Source organism: Hypanus sabinus, chromosome 15 (genome assembly GCF_030144855.1).
Source record: "Hypanus sabinus isolate sHypSab1 chromosome 15, sHypSab1.hap1, whole genome shotgun sequence".
NCBI classification, from domain to species: domain Eukaryota; kingdom Metazoa; phylum Chordata; class Chondrichthyes; order Myliobatiformes; family Dasyatidae; genus Hypanus; species Hypanus sabinus.
In genome coordinates, this window is record NC_082720.1 from 5,905,295 (window position 1) to 5,927,637 (window position 22,343).

A 22,343-nucleotide genomic window follows, 5' to 3' on the forward strand; every position below is an offset into this window, starting at 1 on the left:
AGCAATCCTGTAAGTGCTCCTCCACCTCCCGTGATATTTTTGTGGTCCTCACCTCTGGTGATGCAGTACTTCTCCTCTACCTAGATGTCAGGAGTAGAAGTACAGCCAGGTGACTGGCCTTGCCAAAGTGCAGGCGTGAGATGGCATGATAAACATTCTGAATAGAGGTATAACAATGATCAAATGTGTTGGCTCCCCTGGTTCCACAGTTGATTGTAGTTGGTCAGATTACCTGAAACTGGCTTGGTTGAAGTACCCTGCAATGATCAGGAAAACATCAGGGCAGGCTGGTTGTGACCAATGATCATGGTGCCCAGCAATTCCAGTCCAGCCTGATGTTAACTAGGGATGGAATGTACACTGCAGCCAAGATGACAGCAGAGCCCTCCCTTGGCAGATAGAACAGATGACACTTGACCACTAGATGATCCGTGTTGGGAGCACAAATCTGTGCATCACAATGAGTTAACCATGAAACAAACACTGCTACTTCAAGGCAGAGTCATGCCATTCCTGACTGCAAGAAAACCCATGATGTAAGCACCAGGCTGAATTGGAAAGGTCAGGTACAGACCAAATTGTAGTAGCCAGGTCCAGACCCCAGAGCAAGGGATGCTTGGACAATTTAAGCACTGGGCCATATTGATAAGGTCAGGGTGTCAGGACTGGAGGCGAGGCAGGGGCCTGTTCTGCTCGCTACTCTGCAACATTTACTCACTGGTGGTCTCACAACCTTTACTTGACTTTGTGATGAACTGCGCAGTAAAATCTGGCTTTGTGTCTTTTATAAAAACTCTAGTTCTGAATGCTAATTGCTTACTTTTATTGTTTGCACAATTTGTTTTCTTCTCTCACTGCACATTGGGTGTTTGATGGACTTTTTTTTTTAAATGGCTTCTTTTGAGGTTTTTATTTTGTAACTGCCTGTAAGGAGACAATCTCAAGGTTGGTTAATGTATACATACTTTGACAAAGAACTTTAAACTTTACCTGATGCTGCCATCCAGTCCATGCAGTCCTTGGGCTGGAGCTCTGTGTCTGGAGTGAGCCATGTCTTTGTAAAGCAAGTACACAGCAGTCCCTGATGCCCCTCTGGTGATATAATCTTGCTCAGAGTTTTCAATTTTACTTTCTAGAGACTGTAGGTTAGCCAGAAGGATGGTAGGGAGTGAAGGGCCTGAGGGACCTGCATTTCTGTTTTACCTTCAGCCCAGCACATCAGTTGCACTTTCTTAAAGGGAAACTGCACTAGTTACCTTCATGGTCTGCCAAATTTGAGGATGTCTTAAAACATTGCTTACTGAAGTACCTATGGCTAGGAGTGCAGATTTCAGCTGTACTCCTAAATACAAATATTTGATACTGTAATTCCCTTTGGAGCTGGACACAGAGTTATCACACTCTGCTGCCATCTTAACTTCACTGATTGAAAGGACAGAATCCACATTGCACTGAAAATATACATGGATGTGTTCTTATAGAGCAGTAACTGCAGATGGGCAACACATACAAAATGCTGAAGGAACTCAGCAGGCCAGATAGATTCCAGGAAGATGTTTCAGGCTGAAACCCTTAGGCTGGACTGAAGAAAAACGCTAAGTAGATTTAAAAGGTGGGCAGAGGGTAGAGAGAAACACAAGGTGATAGGTGAACCCTGAAGGGGAAGGAAAGAGAAAGGATGAAGGAAAGAGCTGAGAAGTTGATTGGTGAAAGAGACAGAAGGCCTTGGAAGAAAGGGGGGGGGGGAGGAGCAGCAAAGGGAGACAATAGACGGGCAGGAGATAAGGTGAGAGAGGGAAAAGGGAATGGGAAATGGTGAAGGGATGGGGAGCATTACCAGAAGTTTTAGAAATTGATGTTCATGCCATCAGGAGGCTATCCAAATGGAATACAAGGTGTTGTTCCCTTGTTCACTCATCTTTCGCAGCACTTATGCTTGCAAGCAAAACAAATGCTACACCTGCCCTACACCTCTTCCCTTACTACCATTCAGGGCACTAAACAATCCTTCCAGATGAGGCAACACTTCACCTCCAAGTCTGTTTGGGTCTGTTCAGTGCTCCCAGTGTGGCCTCCTGTATCTCGGTGAAACCCGGTGTAGACTGAGAGACTGCTTCACCAAGCATCTACACGCCGTCTCAGGATGTCACTCATTTTAATTCCACTTCCCATTCCAATATGTCCATCCATGGCGTCCTCCACTGTCGTGATGAAGGCACACTTAGGTTGGAGGAACAACACCTTATATTCTGTCTGGGTAGCCTCCAAACTGACGGTGCAAACATCGATTTCTCAAAACTTCCAGCAATGCCCCCCGCACACTCCTTCACCATTTCCTATCTCCTTTCCCTTCCCTCACCTTATCTCCTTGCCCATCACCTCCCTCTGGTGCTCCTCCCTTCTTTTCTTCATTCCATGGCCTTCTGTCTCTTTCACTAATCAACTTCCTTTTCTTCATCCTTCCCTGTCCAGGGTTCACCTATCACCTGGTGTTTCTCTCTCCCCTCACCCCACCTTTTAAATCTACTCCACAGCTGTTTTCTCCAGTCCTAACGAAGGGTTCCAGCCCAAAATGTTGACTGCACTATTTTCCAAGGTGCTGCCTGATCTGGCGAGCTCCTCCAGCATTTTGTGTGTTGCTTGGATACCCAGCATCTGCAGATTTTCTTTTGTTTGTAACTGCAGGTGGGTAATTGTTCTTCAATTACACAGACAACAATGCACCAAATGGCCTTGAGTTTCTAAAATTAACATGGTTAGTGTCAAATCCACAAACTCCAGACTTTAAAACTAAATATCCAACCACAATCCACCAGATTTCTGAACAATCCATGAACAACCTCTATTTGTCTTGCAAACACGAGGAAATCTGCAGATGCTAGAAATTCAAGCAACACACACAAAATGTTGGCCTGCTGTGTTCCACCAGCATTTTGTGTGTGTTGCTCTATTTGTCTTGCATTGTACTGCCGTAAGAACAAATTCACTTCAAGTAGTAATAATAAATCTGATTCGGAACTTCAGTTACCAGTGTAATGCCAAACCAACAGCTATAACATTTTCATTTGGTTTAGAAGATTAAGAATTCAGTCCCACCGCAAACCATATTACCTCACCAACACTTCAATGCTTCACTGTGGGGTAAAAAAAATGCCCCATCACTGATACTGCCTTAGATGAAATATTAAAATAAAGCTCTATCAACACTTTCATGTAAATGTAAAATATCTTGTGCCAGAATTCAAGAATGAGAATAGGACTTCCATTGGTAAATTGTCTTTGCCAACATTCCTCTTTCAACCACCATGGCCAAAAATTTGCTGCCAAGACTTGTTACTGTGGGCCCTAGTTATTTACAAGATGACTACCAAAGACAACGGCAAAGACTATTAATCAGATCTTTAATCTATTAAAGGTTAGAGATGCTGGGAGTAATAAAAAATTATGCTCAATTACTGATCTGCTTGAAAGTTATGATTAAGGTATAACACGAATATCAAACTGTTTTAATGCATTTAGCCAAGGAGATCTGTCAAAATATTTGAACTATACAAGTGCAAATCAGTTCCCTGAAATAGTTCATAAAACCAATTACTGTATTTCAAGCCAGTTACACTTACTGTAATGTTTTAGGTGTAGTCACTTGTAATTAAGGGACAAAAATACAAACCCCATTTCCAGAAAAGTTGGGATATTTTCCAAAATGCAATAAAAACAAAATCTGTGATATGTTAATTCACATGAACCTTTATTTAACTGACGAAAGTACAAAGAAAAGATTTTCAATAGTTTTACTGACCAACTTAATTGTATTTTGTAAATATACACAAATTTAGAATTTGATGGTTGCAACACACTCAACAAAAGTTGGGACAGAGGCATGTTTACCATTGTGTTACATCACCTTTCCTTTTAATAACACTTTTTAATTGTTTTGGAACTGAGGATACTAATTGTAGTAGATTTGCAATTGGAAATTTTGTCCATTATTGCTTGATATAAGACTTCAGCTGCTCAACAGTCCGTGGTCTCCGTTGTCGGATTCTCCTCTTCATGATGCGCCATACATTTTCAATAGGAGTTAGATCTGGACTGGCAGCAGGCCAGTCAAGCACACGCACTCTGTGTCTACAAAGCCATGCTGTTGTAGCCCATGCAGAATGTGGTCTGGTATTGTCCTGCTGAAATAAGCATGGACGTCCCAGGAAGAGATGTCCCCTTGATGGCAACATATGTCTCTCCAAAATCCTAATATACGCCTCAGAGTCAATAGTATCTTCACATACATGCAACTCACCCATGCCATGGGCACTGATGCACCCCCATACCATCACAGATGATGGCTTTTGCACCTTTCGCTGATAACAATCAGGATTGGTCGTTTTCATCTTTGGCACGGAGAACTCGACACCCGTTTTTTTCCGAAAACTAGCTGAAATATGGACTCATCTGACCACAGCACACGGTTCCACAGTCTTTCAGTCCATCTGAGATGAGCTCGGGCCCAGAGAACTCACCGGCATTTCTGCATAGAGTTGATGTATGGCTTCCACCTTGCATAATACAGTTTCAAGTTGCATTTCTGGATGCAGCAACAGTCTGCGTTAAGTGAAAATGGTTTTCCGAAGTACTCCTGAGCACAGCTGGCTATAATTGTCACAGTAGCATGACGGTTTCTTAGGCAGTGCCGCCTGAGGGCTCGAAGATCACGCGCATTCAACAGTGGTTTCCAACCTCGCCCTTTACGCACTGAGATGTCTCTGAATTCTCTGAATCTTTTCACAATATTAAGTACTGTAGATGTTGAAAGACCTAAATTCTCTGCAATCTTGCGTTGGGAAATGTTCCTTCTGAACTGACTAACAATTCTCTCACGAATTTTGACACAAAGGGGTGAGCCACAACCCATCCTTGCTTGCAAAGACTGAGCCTTTGATGGACGCTACTTTTATACCCAGTCATGATACCTCACCTGCTACCAATTAGCCTGCTTAATGTGGAGTCTTCCAAACCGGTGTTACTTAAATATTCTGTGCACTTTTCCATCTTATTTTAATCCAACTTTTGTTGAGTGTGTTGCAACCATCAAGTTCTAAATTTGTGTATATTTACAAAATACAATTAAGTTGGTCAGTAAAACTATTGAAAATCTTTTCTTTGTACTTTTGTCAGTTAAATAAAGGTTCACGTGAATTAACATATCACAGATTTTGTTTTTATTGCATTTTGGAAAATATCCCAACTTTTCTGGAAATGGGGTTTGTAGAAAAATTGCAGAGGTCTACACATAAACGTAACTAATCAATCTGTATTACTATTGATAACTGAAGGACAAATAATTTTACACCAAATGCAAAACTACAGAGGGAAAACAGCTTGATTATTCATCCAAACTATGGATGTTTATAGATTAAACAAGATTTAAGATGTAAAGTGCATAAAAGACTAAAATTAAGCTCTCTGGCTATATGGGAGACTGCAGAGATGGAATGAAAAAAGGGGTGATAAGAGTGAAACAAGGTGATTAATATGATCATATCACATTACACTTTTTTAACTTCATTTTATGTCACAGATCTATATGTCCACCAAAGAGGGAAGACTAGTTTAAACATCTCAAACCCAATGCCTCCAACAGAGTAATACATTCACAAATTATTTTCTGAAATTTATGGAATGTGGCTTTAACTAGTGAACTGCTGCTTTAAGAGAATTGGTACCTTTGCAATTCCAATCTAAAAAGCAAACTGCAAAATGATAATGGATGGATGACAAACAGATATTTGATCTGGTACGTTGTAGACAACTGATGAAATAGTTACTGAATCGGAATCAGGTGTATTATCACTGACTTGTGAAATTTGTTTTTGTGGCAGTACCACAGTACAAGATATTAAAAATGACTATTAACTACAATAAATAAAATAAATAGAGCAACTTAAGTGTCAATGGTAATAAATCTGAATCTGATTAATAGTGTAAAAGACAAATAAATGAGATAGTGCATATCGGATGATGGACCATTCAGTTATCTAATAGCAGAATGGAATAAGCTGTTCCTAAAACATTGAGCATGTGTCTTTAGTCTCCTGCACCTCATTCTTGATGGCAGTATTAAGAGAGCATGACCTGGGCATGATGGATGCCACCTTCTTGAGGTATCATGTTTAGAAGATATCCTCGATGGTGCAGTGGCTAAACTCCATAATGGAGCTGGCTAAGTTTACAATCCTCTGCAGCTTTTTTTCTGTTCTGGATTTCCAACATTTTACCTTACACCCGATTTATTCTGTATTATAAATTGATTCTAACATACACAATATCATTGGGATACATTAGGCATACAATATGATACAGCATAAATACACGAGCATGGATGATTGAAACTCAGTAACACGAGTTCTTTTGAGTTTTAGTTTAAACTGGACATTTCCACATAGCAAAGGGAGTGGCATTTACAGACCTACCTGAATTCTGAACCATGCAATTTCCTTAACCTACTTTTTTCCCGTAGTCCATAACCCCACCCAACCTCTCCCCAAACACATCAGGACCATCTTCTGGCCTTGTTTTTCAACCCCACCTACTCACTATGTACTACAATCTTCTGGCCTGGTCTGAAACTTTAATTTCAAGTTGTGGCCATCCGCCATTATTCAGCACAGTTACTGTTAAACTGCACTTCATATAAAACTCTATAACGCACAACATTAAGGCAGAAATCAACAAAATATAAACAGCTTCTCTAAAAACAGAAGTTATTTTTACTTCTGGAGAGAATGCTTAAAACACACATGCTCTGTATGATTTTTCAGATTACTCACCAGAATCCAAGAATATTTTCAGATGCCCTCAAAACACTTGAGTTGGTTTTGCATGAGCCTGCAATATCAATCCTTCCAATTCAAAATAACTAAACAAACCTCTGCTTTCAGTCCACCTCACTTGTTTGGTCAGTGAAGTGCCAAACTGAAAAGTAAACAGCACAAGTTAACTGTTTGCACAAGTGAGATTTAGGTCATAGTTTTTGCCACCTTTTTCATGGGTGCCACTGAAGGAGAATTATAATTTATATATATTTATATAACTCTAAAGAGGAATGATAATTGGAAAAAAACAATTGAAAGGGACTTGACTAGAACCTAAACAGGAGAGAGAACAACTCACCTACATGGACAGGCAACTAGATCACTGCAGACAGTGAGGAGTCAATGCTAATAAGGAAGAAAGACCAACAGCAAAAGGAAAAAAAATATTGTGGATAAGTCTGTCCTTAAACTCAGTATTCACCTACTCAGAGAGAAAGTTGTTTTAATTGATTAAATGTTTTCAATTGTTATTCTGTACCTATACAAGATTTTTTTTAATTCATAGGACATAACTAGCCTTTCCTACTCATCCCAAAACGCCTTTGAGCTGTGGCAATGAGCTGCTAGCTCAAGTCATTACAGATAAAATACTGATGAATTCTTGGTGCTTTACTCCACAAGACTACTGTTGGTGGTGGTTCTTAGTTGTAGAAATCACACAAGAGGAAACTGGTGTTGAAGCCTTATCCTTCACAATCATAATAAGCAAGAAATGAACATTTAGAATGCTGGATGAGTGTTCAGCATGAAGGGTGATCACCTCTTGCAGTGCTGTTGGAGCTTCACTCATCGAACCACATCATTCCAGTTAACAAGGTCAACTAGACAAGGCTGTCCATTATCACCTGCCAGGCAGCATCTATAGGAAGAAGCACTGTCAACGTTTTGGGCCGAGACAGATGCTGCCTGGCCTGCTGTGTTCCACCAGCATTTTGTGTGTGTTGTTTGAATTTCTAGCATCTGCAGATTTCCTCATGTTTGCTCAGAAAATTAAATAACCCAGACCATGAGATTACAGTTTCTTCTGGAATACAGTTCAGCTCATTGTACTTCATAAACACAGTTTTGATCTCCTAAATTGGTTCTGAATCTTTCCCACTGAAAATAGTCAGTGTGATGGAATTTCATGGAAGATGTCATCAATGCAACATTGATTTCATCACACAAAAGCCAAGTAGTGGGCACATATACCAATAAATTTACGGACAGATAAATATATAACAGGTAGATTGGGCAACATGAATTCAAGGAAGAGTTTCCTCTCAGAGCCATTCTCTCATAACTACCAAATTAAGCTAAGGCAAGTTATGACCATAAGGAACCAACCAACTAGGACAAGGTAAAATTGACAAATCACAGCCTTTTCTGTATGCTTACATCTCCAGCTCTTTCAGTAATGTTCAAGATAGTCAGCTAGAAATATTGTTCTGGTGAGTGTTTCCAGCTGTAATAATCAAGAAGGTTCCTCTTAACCATTATTTATGATGTCTTTATATTTAAGATTACTAAATTCAAAACAATTTCAATTCCCCAGCTTCTCTGATGGGACATGAATTTGTATATTCAGATAATTTATTCACTGCAGAAGCATCAATTATGCAACTGTGTCTTTTGGAGCTCTACTTGTTTTCTGCAATTATAATCTTCTTAAAATCCTTGAATTATGGAGACTAGAAAATCACCAAAATTACATTTTTATTTTTTTAAAAACACTCAAGACGCAGATAACTACACTCATCTACTGAGATGTTACCACAAACAATGATCACATTTTAAGGACTCTTTAACTTGATATTTCATGCTCTCCTTATTTATTGTTATTTATTTATATTTGCGTTTACAGTTCTCTGGTACGCTCTTGCTCTTTCATTGACGCAGTTATTACTCTATAGATCTATTATGTCCACAGGAAAAAGGATCTCAGGGTCGTATCTGGTAACATGTATGTACTCTGCTAATAAATTTTACTTTAAAAAGAAAGGAAGCATAAAGGCTAGTTAGCTTACCTTCTATTGTCATAAAAATGTCAATGACAGAAGGGCTGCCGGCAGCGGTGGTGGAGGCTGAAACAATAGGGTCTTTTAAGAGACTCCTGGATGGGTACATGGAGCTTAGAAAACAGAGGGCTATGGGTAAAGCCTAGGTAGTTCTAAGGTAGGGTCATGTTTAGCACAGCTTTGTGGGCCGAAGGGCCTGTATTGTGCTGTATGTTTTCTATGTTTCTAAGGAGTAATACCAGTGCACTTGAATAATTAGACTGCAGGATTTCCAGAACATGCTTGATTGCTTCAGATTAAATATACTTCCCAAAAGTTTTTAAATCACCATCATTAAACTGATGTGGTTGGAACAGCAACATCAACTTAACCATATCTGTTTAGGACAGCTTTTATACATGCTAGTAGCTACCAACAGGAATCAGAATTACATCACTCACAACAGAAAATTTTGGAAAACAGTGATTGCATATGAACAAAGATATGACAGATATGATAAACAGTTATCTTGAATTGCAATGAAGATACAACAAATATCCTGTCAAAACTGAATAATGCTAGGAAAATTACCACCAATTGATATCAACAAAGTAATGTGGTTAAGAGTTACTATGGGATACAGATGGCTTTGCGCCCAAGATGTTAAAAGAAACTTATGATGATGCTAGATTCATAAATACTCATTTTCCAAAACACTTTGGATTATGGAGAAGGTTCAGAGGATTGTAAAACTACCAACATGATAAACAAAAGAGGGAGACTAAAGGAGTTCCCTAATATCTGATTTAACTAACAAATATTGACGGGAAAATTGTCAGAATAAAAAATAGCAGGATATTTGGAAAATCATGATCTAATCACTCAGCATTGCTGCATGATGGTGGGATTGGCTCTGACAAAGTAAGAGCTTTTTTGGTAAAGTCTCAACAAAAGAGAATAGAAATTGCTTTTGCAGTATGAAGCGATGAATAAGATGCATCACAAAAGCTTAACAAGGAAACAATGATCAAACAAGAGAAAATCTGCAGATGCTACAAAACCGAGCTACACACAAAATACTGGAGGAACTCAGCAGGCCAGACAGCATCTATGGAAAAAAAGTACAGTTGACATTTCAGGCCAAAACCCTTTGGCAAGACAATAGTGTTGAGGGTGAACCATTAACATAGATGGAAATAGGATCAGCTAACAGAAAAAAACCAGCAGGTAGCAATAGCCAAATCTACAGATGATTAAAAAGTAGATGTGAAGGCTTGTTATCAGACAGAAAGTGTTAACAAAGGCTGGATGAGTTTGCAGGAAATCAGCACATGATGCATGCCTTACCTAGCAACTGCATCACAAGGATCATAATCCAAATAATGACCTGTGACATAACACCTCGCTTGAAGTCTTGAAAATTCTGCATCAACCTAGCACTGTCTTGGCTGGAGTGCATCGTCAAATTAAAATAATTTCTGCCCTCTAAAAAACAACATAGGAAGCACAGAGACCAAAGATGCTGGCTAAAAGCATGCGCAAATTGCAGTTTCAACTGCAAAGATAAACAACCTTTAACCTTTACTGAAACTTGTGCTATATCCACACTAGACCAGATAAATCCATAACCAAAGCTTTTTCTCTTTGTTTTGACCCTCCATCCACACTGAAATGGCGCTTTCCTCCCCCAAAAACGGAGCTTTTCTAAAATGCCCTCCAGAGTGTGTAAATTTGAAAACGCTGCTTGGGCACAGCAGTGTGGACGTGGTAACCGGAGATTTCTAGAAACGCTCTTATGACGTGCCTATTTATGCAAATACTTCTCTGACAATAGATGTGTAACAGCCTACTGGAACATTGTATGGAAATACAAAATAACACTGATGCAGATGTGTTTTATACATTTATCAAGGTGCTTTATTAATGCAACAGAGTTAGTCAGTTTTTCAATGTTTGTCGTCAGCCGGGTTATACTGTCCGTGAACTCCCCGTCGGTTGCTTCCATACATTCCAGTATTTGTTTTTTTTTGTATTAAGTCCTCCTGCGTGAGAGCCAACAGTTGTCTGTCATTTGGCAATTTCCTTTTAAGTTTTTCTAGACTGTAACTTCACAAACGCACACTTTCACAGTGCGATTCGACACCAAACATGTCGCTTGTTTGGTGCATGCCCAGTAGGAGGAGATCCACCTAAATACCCGTATTAATGTGGACAGAGACATTTTCAAAAACGCTTGGTGTGGACGCCTATCGTTTTTATGTGAAACTGGTGTTTTCAAAATTATCTGGTCTAGTGTGGACATAGCCTTGGAAGCAGCAGCAAAAGGGAGATGCAGTTTGCATTACAATAGGAAGACAATAGCACATTCAAAATACATGCAAATACACAAGGTGCAGTAGATAAGGTCAATGCACTGCTAGCATCAAGGACCACCTGAAAAGGACGTGTAGAAGTAATCATGTGTCTTTAAAAAAAATGTCTCAGCATTCAACATTTCTGAAGATCACGAAAATTCAAGGGGGTGAGGGGAGGAGGCAGGCTATCAGTACAGGTTAAATGTGATATCACTGGACAGTGAGAGTATCTTGAGGGGACAGAATCTATTTGATTGGATTTAAGAAGCATGAAAGGGTCTGGGGACTATTCTATAATAAAACATGACTAGGAGATAAAAGAATATACTTTATATGTATTTATGACAACTTCCTTGTTCTGAATACTTTTGGCTCAATCCTGAGGAACAAGATGGCTGAACCATCAGTAGAATGATCAGGGACGATGAAGACAGAGCAGATCTGGAACTGGTATAAAAATATTTGGTCATTTTCAAAAGGCAAGGCTAACCTTCTACCCCATGTTATTTCTTTAGCTCGCTTCCTCTAATATCCAGATTAACTTGCTTTGAATGCAATGACCAAGCATCCACCCAAACACATTCCCAGTGTAGAATTCCAAAGGTTCATTTACTGATTTGTGCCACTTATAGTTCTAGATTTGTCAGAAGAAACCTGCTCCCTATTTGTGCCCTGTAAATCCCTCTACACATTTTGTATGTTTCTGCAACTCCACCAAAAGCATTTAAAGAACAGAGGGCCAGCCAAATCATTTTTTTTCTCCTGAGACAGAATTGTCATCCAAGGAAAGAGGCTGGTGAATCTTTGTTACACTCCTTCTGAGACCTGTATACTCTTTCTTAGGTATGCAGGCCAAAATTTACACAAAGTTCTATATGTGATTTAACCAAGGTCCTTAATAACTCTAGTAAGATACCTTTAACTCTTAATGAGAAAGTAAGAATGTAAAGTATGCCCCACTTACACACAAGCTGAAGAGGGCAGATCCAAACTATTACATTCTTCTGCTGCATGGTATCATCCACCATTTCCCACAGACTTGCAGAATGATCATTAATTGAAGGAACAAAGCCAAAAGATGAAGGGAAAAGTTCACAGTATATTACTCACTAAAGATTGACAGATCTGTTGGTTAAGGAAACCAAGTTGATCAAGATAAAAGTTGAGGCATAAAACATTTAAATAGTGAAGTCCTAAATGACTGATTCTTGTTGGGACATTTGAAACCAAAATGCAATGGGGGGGGGGGGGGGAAGATCTATACTTTTTTTTAAACTTAGAGATACAGCATGGTAATGGACCCCTCTAGCCCCACCTCCCAACTGCACCAATTTGATTAATTAACCAACTAGCTTGTATATCTTTGAACTGTGGGAGGAAACCCAAATGGTGACAGGGAGAGCAGTAGGCTGTGTCACTGGAGCTGTAATAGTATTATGCTAACCACTACACTACCATGCTGCATTAGAAGTTTGACCTAGCTGAAACAAGCTGAAGAATTATTACCCAAAAACAAACATGAACAACATTCTACAAAATTAACCAATATTCTTGACGTGGGGTGCACAATTTCTATTGGGTAAAAATACCTCTTCCCCTTGATTATCTTTCCAAAAACTCAACAGCTTTGGGAGGATTACAAGTGCAATAAACAATTCAGCAGCAAGGTCTCAGTAAACTACATCGTGTACCAACCACAAACTTTATATACATGTATTCCAAACTAAAGTATTGACATTGAAATATTGCAACTATTGACACTGCCCTGATAATCTCAACAAATGTGATCTCATTGGTGTCCAGATTGAGATCTTTAAAGTTGTGAATATTGACACAGAGATGCTCATTTCTCATCGGAAAGGCATAAATGAAATACATCAATACTAAGGTCAGGAAATTATTGACAGAGATGAGAGAGAACATGGAATTCATTACAACATGAAGTAGTTCAACAGTGACAGGGAAGCCAGGTGAGTGCCCTAGAAAAGACACCCTTAGATACTGCAATGAATAAATGAAATGAAGCTCAAAAGGAGTAACTGGCTTACACCTGCTGGGCCTGCTTCTGGGTTATTAATTCTTAAATCAGCTGTGTGCCAGACAAAACTGGATAATATCAGTGGGTTATGTTGAACATCACTAAATAAAATTAAAAGAATGAGAGGTGACATGCAAGACCCTTAAAAATCATGGCCGGGTTGATGTCAAGATGTTTAAAAGTAGAATATCAATCCAGGGAATATAGCTACAAGATTTTGAAGTAATCATTTAAAACAACTTCTCATAAATGGTGGTGAACCTGTAGAATTCTACACCTGAGAGACTAAATTATTGGGGTATTAAGGATGAACCAGAGTTCTGTTTTTAAGATCAAAACTGAAGACCATAAGAAGAGGAGATCAGACTGAGACAGATCAATCATGGATCATATTGATTTGCAGGGCAGGCTTGAGGTGCCAAATGGGCATTCTGTTTTTTTGTGTTCTTAATATTTATTTAGTTACTTACGTTTGTTAGAATTATTGCACATCACAAGAAACTATTTTCTGTCCATACTGTAAGTCTATCAGTTTACTGTATGGAAGACTACCTACCTTAAGAAGCAATCCAATGCAATTCAGTGTGCAGATATCTGGATCAATTTGCCCACTGCCAAGCACATAGAACATTTCAGCACAGAAACAGCCCCTTCAACCCACAATGTTTTGCTGAATAAATTTGTTAGTAACCACTAACCCCTTCAGCCTACACATGCCCCATACACCCCCCCCCTCCCATTTTCTGCATATGATGTACCTATCTTGGAGCCCCTTAAATACCTCTATCACATCGCCACAACTGCCCTCTCTTTGAAAGAAAACTTCCCCATTTATCTCTTTTGAACTCCTCTCCTACTTTAAAGGCATGTCCTCATTAACTAGATACACTCCAAATGGAATCCAACCTCATCTTCACATTGGAGACTACAACCAGGAGCTTTTCTGTGAGGTAGACAATCAGAAGCTGTTCTCAGATGGTCTCTAACTCACAGCCATCTAGAATTTAAATGCTAATTTGCAATGCTCTTTCAACCAGTCACAAAGATCAAGTTACTCTGTAGGTCCAGAATTTAACTTCTAACAGCAAATATTTCTTAAAAAAAAGATTAGGCCGTTCCCTTTCATTGAAATGCTGCCATCCCTTGATCAAACATCATTCAGCTCTTCCACAGAAGAAGGCAATACTGTAAAAGAAATTCCCACAACATCTGCTCCCACTGCCTTGTACTTAAGACATTAAAGTAAAATCACTGAGCATTAATGCAAGAGAGAAAAATTGAGTATTTTGTCTTGAAAAACATTGAAGGATTGCATGGTGCAATATGTACTTAAGTTGTAACAGGAACTTAACATACAGAAGGAAGGGAGAACAAAGGATAGTGAAGAGCATCCCTGTGGCTGCCCCCTTCAACATTAAGTACTCCATTTTGAGTACTGTTGGTGTGGGGGGGGGGGGGGGGGGAGAAGAAGAGACGGGATGACCTTCCTGGGGGAAGCAACAGCATCCATGCCTTTAACAATGTGTCTGGCCCCGTAGCTCAGAAAGGTAGGGAACTGAAGAGGATGGCAGCAGTAATGGGGACTCTATTGTTAGGGGGACAGATAGGTGATTCTGTGAATCACAAAAAAGAAACACGGATGGCAGCTTGCCTCCCAGGTGCCAGGGGCCGTGATGCTTCTGAACACATCCACAATATCCTGAAAAGGAAGGGTGAGCAGCAGTCATGAAATATATTGGTATCAACAACATGGACAGAAAAGGGAAAACAGAATACAGGAAGGAAGGAAGCTGAGAAGCAGGACCTCAAGAGTAGTAATCACTGGATTCCTGCCTGTGCCATGCGACAGTGAGGATGTATAGAATGAGGTGGCAGATAAGTACGTGGCTGAAGAATTGGAGTAGGGTGCAGTGATTTGATTTCTGAATAGTTGGGACCTCTTCTGGGGCAGGTGGGACCTGTAAAAAAGGGATGGGTTATACCTGAATCCGAGGGGGACCAATATTCTTGCATGCAGGTTTACTAAAGCTGTTGAGGGAAGTTTAAACTAATATGGTAGGTGGATGGGAACCTGTATGATAGAGCTGAGGATGAGCCAGCCAGTAAATGATGAGTATAACATAAAGGTAAAAAAGGACAAGCCAATGATGGGCTACAATGCAGACAGAGCAAAGAGTTAAATTGTACCACAGAGGCAAAATTCAAAAGGGCAAAGAATGCAGGACTGAATGCACGTAGTATTTGGAATAAGGCGGACAAGCTTGTGGTGCAATTAGAGATTGGTCAGTATGATATTGTGGGCATCAGAGACGTGGCTGGAAGAAGGCCATAGTTGGGTGCTTAACATCAAAGAATATACCTTGTATCAAAAGGACAGGCAAGAAGGCACAGGCGGTGGTGTGGTTCTGTTGGTAAGAGGTGGAATTACATCTTTAGAAAGGGTTAGAGAATGTCGAATCTTTGTGGGTTAAGTTAAGAAACTGCAATTGTAAGAAAAACCTCCAAACAGCAGCCGTGATGTAGGATTGAAATTGCAAAGGGAGATGGAAAAGGCAAGTAATAAGTGTAATGTCACAATTGTAATCGGGGACTTCAATATGCAAGGGAATTGGGAAAATCAAATTGGTATCAGATCACAAGAGCAGGAATTTATTGAATCCCTTCGAGATGGCTTTTTTAAGCAGCTTGTGCTTCAGCCTACTCAGGGAAAGGCTATCTTGTGTAATAATCCAGATCTTATTAGGGAGTTTAACGTAAAGAAAACCTGAGGCGGCAGTGATCATAATATGATTGAATTCATACTGTAATTTGATGGGGGAGAAGGACAAGTCAGAAGTATTGGTATCGCAGTGGAATAACGAATTAGAGGCACGAGATAGGAGCTTGCCCAGGTGGATTGGAGGAGGTGGAGATCACGGCAGAGCAAGATGACTGAAGTTTCTGGGAATAGTTCACAAAGCAAAAGATAGATATGTCCCACAGAAATTGTTGTTCTCAAATAGCAGGGGTAGACTACCGTGGCTGACCAGGGAAGTTAAGGACTGCACAAAAGTCAAGGAAAGGACATCTAATGGAGCAAAACTGACTGGGAAGTTGGATGATTGGGAAGTTTTTAAATTCAAACAAAGGGCAACTAAAAAATCTATAAGGGAAAAGATGAAATTTGAGGGCAAATAAGCCAATAATATAAAGCAGAATATTAAAAAGTTGTTCAGTTATATAAAGAGTAAAAGGGAGGTGAAAGCTGATATTGGACCACAGGAAAATGATGCTAGTGAGGTAGTAATGGGGGACAAAATAATGCCAGAAGAGTACTTTGCATCAGTCTTCACTGTGGAAGATACAAGCTATATGCCAAAGGTCCATGCGTGTCAGGGAGCAGGAGTGAATGCCATTGCTATTACAAAGGAAGAAGTGCTAGGCAAACTCAAAAATCTTACGGTGGATAAGTCACCTGGAACAGATGGACTACATCCCACAGTAGTGAGAGAGATTTCTGAAGAGATAACGGATGCATTGGTCATAATCTTTCAAGAATCACTTGATTCTGGCATAGTCCTGGAGGACTGGAAAATTGCAGACGTCACTCCACTCTTTAAGGGAGGAAGACAAATGAGAGGAAATTATTGGTCAGTTAGCCCAACCTCAGTGGTTGGGAAAGTGTTGGGATAAAGACAAGGTTTCGACTACTTAGAGACTAATGATAAAATAAGACAAAGTCAGCATGGTGTCTGTAAAGGGAAATCTTACCTGACAAATCTGTTGGGTTTTCGAGGAAGTAATAAACAGGGTGGAAAAAGGAGAGGCAGTGGATGTCATTTACTTGGATTTTCAGAAGACCTTTTACAAAGATACCACGCAAGATAAAATCCTATGGCCATACAGGACAGATACCGGCATGGATGGAGGAATGGTTGACAGGGGGCCTTTTCTGTTTGGTCACCAGTGTTCCTCAGGGGTCAGTATTGGGACCGCTACTTTTCACAATATCAATGATTTGGATAATGGCATTGATGGCTTTGTGGCAGTGTGCAGATGATACCAAGATAGGTGGAGGGGTAGATAGTGCTGAAGAAGCAATATGATTTCAGCAGGGCATGGACAAACTGGAAGAATGGGCAAAAAATTGGCAGTGGAATATAGTGTTGGGAAATGTATGATAAAGCATTTGGGTAGAGGGAACAATAGTGCAAACTATTATCTAAATGGGGGAAAAATTCAAACATCAGAGGTGTAGAGGAATTTAGGGATTCTCCTGCAAGACTTCCAGAAGGTTAATTTACAGGTTGAGTCTGAGGTAAAGGCGGCAAATGGAACATTGGCATTTATTTCAAACAGAATAGAATTTAAAAAGCAAGGAGATAATACTGAGGCTTTATAAGATACTAGTCAGGCCACAGCTTTGGGCCCCATATCCCAGAAAAGATATGTTGTCATTGGAGAGTCCAGAGGAGGTTCACAAGGGTGATTCCAGGAATGAAGGGATTAACACGAGGAACGTACTCACTGGAATTTAGAAGAATACGTGCGATCTCACTGAATGTTGAAAGGACAGGATAAGGTGGATGTGGAGACGATGTTTCCTGTGGTGAGGGTATCTAGAACAAAATTGAGGGGCTACCTTTTAGAACAGAGGAAAAGAGGAATTTTTTTAGGCAATCTGTGGAATGCTCTACCATAAACTGTGGTGGAATCAAGTCCATGGATACACTTAAAGCAGAATTTAATTGTTTCCTGATCATTCAGGGCATCAAAGGATATGGAGAAAAGGCAGGTGTATGAGGTTGAGTGGGATAGTTTCAGTCGTGATGGAAAGATGAAGCAGACTCAATGGCCCAAATCTTGCTCCTGTTTCTTATGGAGCAGAGGTTACCTATAAAACTGGGAACGATGATTTCCTGAACTGATTTAATTCAACCAAGAGATTGGAGGGGGGGTGAAATAAGTATTCCTATATACCTTCTTGTTAATTCTACATTTTTGTCTCTTCCTGAAGTGTTTAGTAATGACAGATCAGTTTCATGCATACACTACATGATAACTGTACAAAGTGGTCATTAAATTAAAAGGGAACTAGAAAATTATTTCAGACCACCCAGTAGAGAATATCTCCCCAAGCTGATCCCATCCATATCCAAACCACGCATCCTCTGAGCAAGCTTGTTAATTTGCTCAAAGCCACATAGCACTGGGTTGAGACTCTGCAAAACTCCTAACTGAATTAGAAGCATGTTACACCTAGAACACTCAACAGCTGCAAAAAGATATTTGGCAGATGAATTTGACTCAGCTTTAATTAATATTTAAAGCTCTGTCTCCTCTTACACTACCTAACATATTAAACGTCATTATGATGCTTTTCTTTGAAAATGAGTAAATCTTCCAAATTAAACACTTGGGGTTTGGAAGTATGGAACCCATTCAGAGATGCAAATTTATAATCACAACTCTAAAAATAAGCTATATAAAGATCCATTTATTGATACCATACTGTGCAGAACAAAAGTTTCAAAAGCTTTTGTCCCTTGATCTGGGCTGTTTCCCTTCACATTAAAACAATGCTCAATTAGGCCAAGGTGTAAGTTGTCTAGGAAGGAGGAATAGAGGCACTGTCTAGTAATTGCTCCTATTTTCAAACAATTAACTGACCTCATCTTTGTTGATTTCTGTAAAAAAAACAGCCTCCAGAGAAGATCTGTCCAATGGAACCAAGAAAGTTTTTAAAGTCACGACGTGTAAGGAACGTGACCCTGAACAGTGTCAATCGAAATGCTAGCTCAAAGAACGGGACATATAGTACTTCTCCATTATGACAGCTGACTGTCATCTGTAATAAAAGTGTCATGCTGCAATGATCATGTGTGCAATGAACTAAGAAATGGATTCAATGCTAATCCCTGTGTAACCATTCCAATATCACTTTATAAACCAGAACCACATACAATACCAACAATTACTATATGGAAGTTTAACCCAGCATTAACAAACTGGAGTGTCCTTGAAAGCTGCCTCTAGCATAACTCCATTACAGTTCAAGGCATCAAAGTTTGGAATTCAAACCCAGAGCCATCTATAAGAAGTCTCTGTACATACTGGAATGTGTGGGTTTCTCCAGATGCTCCTACAGTCCAAAGATGTACTGGATTGGTAATTGTAAATTGTCTCGTAATTAGATTAGGGTTAAACTGGGGTTGTCAAGGGGTTGCTATGGTGACACAATCTAAGGGCCAGAAGGGCCTACACCATGCTGTATCACTAAATAAATAGCTTGCGGTCCAAGGTATTTTCTCCTCCAGCACCCCATGTCACAACACTGCCAATCCCCACTTTAAACTCATATTACTGCTGTATTAAATTGCCCTGCGTCATTTCCAATCCATAGAACAAAATATCCAGACGCATCACTCTCACGTTCTTCACTTCACAACTGACATAACACAGACCTACCCAAGGATCTTATTCCAAATCATTGTCCACCTCCACCCTCCCGATACATCCCAATGGACTGTCCAATCACTCCTTCCAAGAAACCCAATAGGCTAGATTTGAGCAGCATGACACAATTTAAAAATCCTAATCCTAAGGCATTATGAAAATTCTTGGACTCCAGACAGACAAATGGCTAGGTTCCAATGACCTGCATCCTAACTGAAATGGGTGTAGTAGACAGATTGGTTTAAGTTTTCAAAAACTCGCTGATTTTGGGAGGATGTCAATGGACTCAAAAAGTGCAAATATGAATGACTTGTATGACAAATAAGAATGGAAGAAGGCATTTGGTAGGAAACTATAGGACAATTGGTTTTACATCTACTGCTGGTAAGAAGCTAGAGTCAATGATCAAAATTGAAACAGCTAATCATTTAGAAAAGCTTATCATAACCAAACCAAGCAAATTTTCAAGTTCTTGAGGTTGCAATAAGCAGAGTAGGTAAGAGGGGAACCTGTCAATGTGGTGTATTTGGCCTTCCAAAGGGCATCTGACCAAATTCCATATATCAAAACCTTGTACAAGAGCACATAGTTTTGGAGAAAGTGGATTGCCATTGTCTGAAAATTGCTGATCACATAGAAAATAATGGTAGAAAGTAGATGGGCATTTTTCAAGCCGCAGTGAAATAATGAAGTACCCAATAGATCTGTTTTTGGACCACAATTATTAATGATCCTGAGAAAGGAACAGAATGCAAGTTATCTAAGTTTGCCAATGACAACATGTTATAACTAAGATAACTGGATTCCACATCACCATGTAAATAGGATGAATGAGTGGGTGAAAACCTAGCAAATGGAGTTTAATGAGGGAAAATGTGAGGTAATGCACTTCGGTAAGAGGAATTAAAAGGCAGATTGTATAGATGGAAAGAGACTGAAAAAGAGAGAGGTACAGAGGTATTCAAGCGTACTCATACATGAATTACAAAAAGGTGGAAGGCAGATGCAGGAAGTAGATAAAAGGACAAAAGGAACCTTAACTTCTATTGCAAAATTGAAATTAGAAACTGGGAAGTATTATTACAAATGGAATAAGGTATTGGTGAGGCAATCTGGAGTGCTATGCAGTTTTGGTCTCCTAACCCAGAAAAGAATATAACAGAATTAGACTCAATCCAAAAGAGAATCTGTAAGTTTTATTCCAGAGATAAACTACCCCATCACAAGTAGCTTAACTCAAATCACTTGAGTTTAGAAAAATGATAGAGATTTTACTAAAACATAAGATCCTAAAGACACCTGATAAGGTAGATATTGAGATGTTTCCATTTCTGGAAGAGTTTGATCAAGGAAACACATTAACAAGGAGCCAGGCATTTCAAACGTGTAATAAACATTAATGTCTTCTCAGAGGCGGTCTACCACAGAGAACTGTGGAAGCTAAGTCAAGAGAAGTGCTTAAGATATATATCTGAAAGATCCGGACTGAGGGTTATGGGGACCTGGCAATGAAGACTTTAGGGGTCAAGTGGGCTACTACTTATTTTTCTGTTCTGAATGGCCCGTCCAACCAGCCAGCCCACACCTCTGGTGACTCAATCACTGCTCCCATGGACACCCCAAAGGCCTGACCTCCGTCCCTCTTCGAACACAATAGTGGTTTGCTCCAATGCCCCTGTCACTTCCTATCCCTCTCCCTTCTCACACTGCCCCATAACCCACGCATGCCACCTCCCCGGCTGCGCTGGAAGACCTCTACCCGCTTTGTTCCATATCACAGCAGGGTCCCAGACGAACACTGACCACAGGCACACTCGCCGCAGCCTGCGGCCTGTGTCGGCGCTTGTCCGCCTCAGAACCGGCGCGGCCCGGGTCGCCGCTAACGCCAGCCCACGCCAGGACTCCCACTCACCATGAGCTCAATGGTCTTATCCTCGATGACCGAGTCCGCCTCCATCCCGATGAACTGAGGTGAATTTAGTGAGAACTGACCCCAGCCTATCCGCCTTCCGCTCCGACAGTGTCTGACGCAATCACGCTGACGTAGTGTCGGAGCGTCACGCGTCTGACGTCACCGGTTCTGCAGGGGGGAAATCGGACTCTGGCGCTGGTACATTTTGCATCCCAACGACGGGGAGCGGGTACGTTTACCCGAAAGCCTTTGAGAAACATCCTTGATGTCCGATGTCTGGCAAGAAAGCAGATGTGGTCTGCACGTGGCAACTAATTGACTGGAGCCTCACCCGAGCCCTGAGACATTGGCCTGGTTTTAGAGGATTTCACATACTGGCTGTGTTACACCTTGGTATGAAAACACCAATGGCCTATAAAAGATAGTGGATACGGCCTTCCCCACCATTGACATCTACAGGAAGTGCTGCCCCAAGAAAGCAGCATCCATTATCCGGGATCCTCAACATCCAAGTCATGCTCTCTTCCTGCTTCTACCATGAAAAAGAAAGTACAGATGTCTCAGGGCACACACCATCAGTCTCAGGAACAGTCGTTACCCCCAAACCATCAAGCTCTTGAACCAAAGGATATTCACCTTAAACCTATCGACTCACTTTCAAGGGCCCTCCATCTCATGTTTTCGATATTTATTATAGGCAATAGGTGCAGGGGTAAGCCATTCAGCCCTTCAAGCCAGCACCACCATTCAATGTGATCA

General features: G+C 40.3%; 1 protein-coding gene across 6 annotated transcripts in view; it reads right to left on the reverse strand.

The window, feature by feature from the left end:
- LOC132405281 (F-box/WD repeat-containing protein 11) overlaps nt 1-21,697 on the reverse strand; it is a 309,413-nt gene extending 287,716 nt beyond the window's left edge. For 5 of the 6 annotated variants that reach the window (XR_009515793.1, XR_009515794.1, XR_009515792.1 and 2 more), the window contains exon 1: nt 21,585-21,697. Coding sequence is in view for 2 of the 6 variants with exons in the window: in XM_059989965.1 (XP_059845948.1) it covers nt 21,585-21,629 (45 nt within the window). In the remaining 4 variants the exon portion in view is untranslated. Of the gene's footprint in view, nt 1-13,793; nt 13,849-21,584 lie in introns of all 6 variants that reach the window. The other variant, XM_059989966.1, reaches the window with a different exon arrangement.
- Between the last annotated feature and the right edge of the window lie 646 nt (nt 21,698-22,343).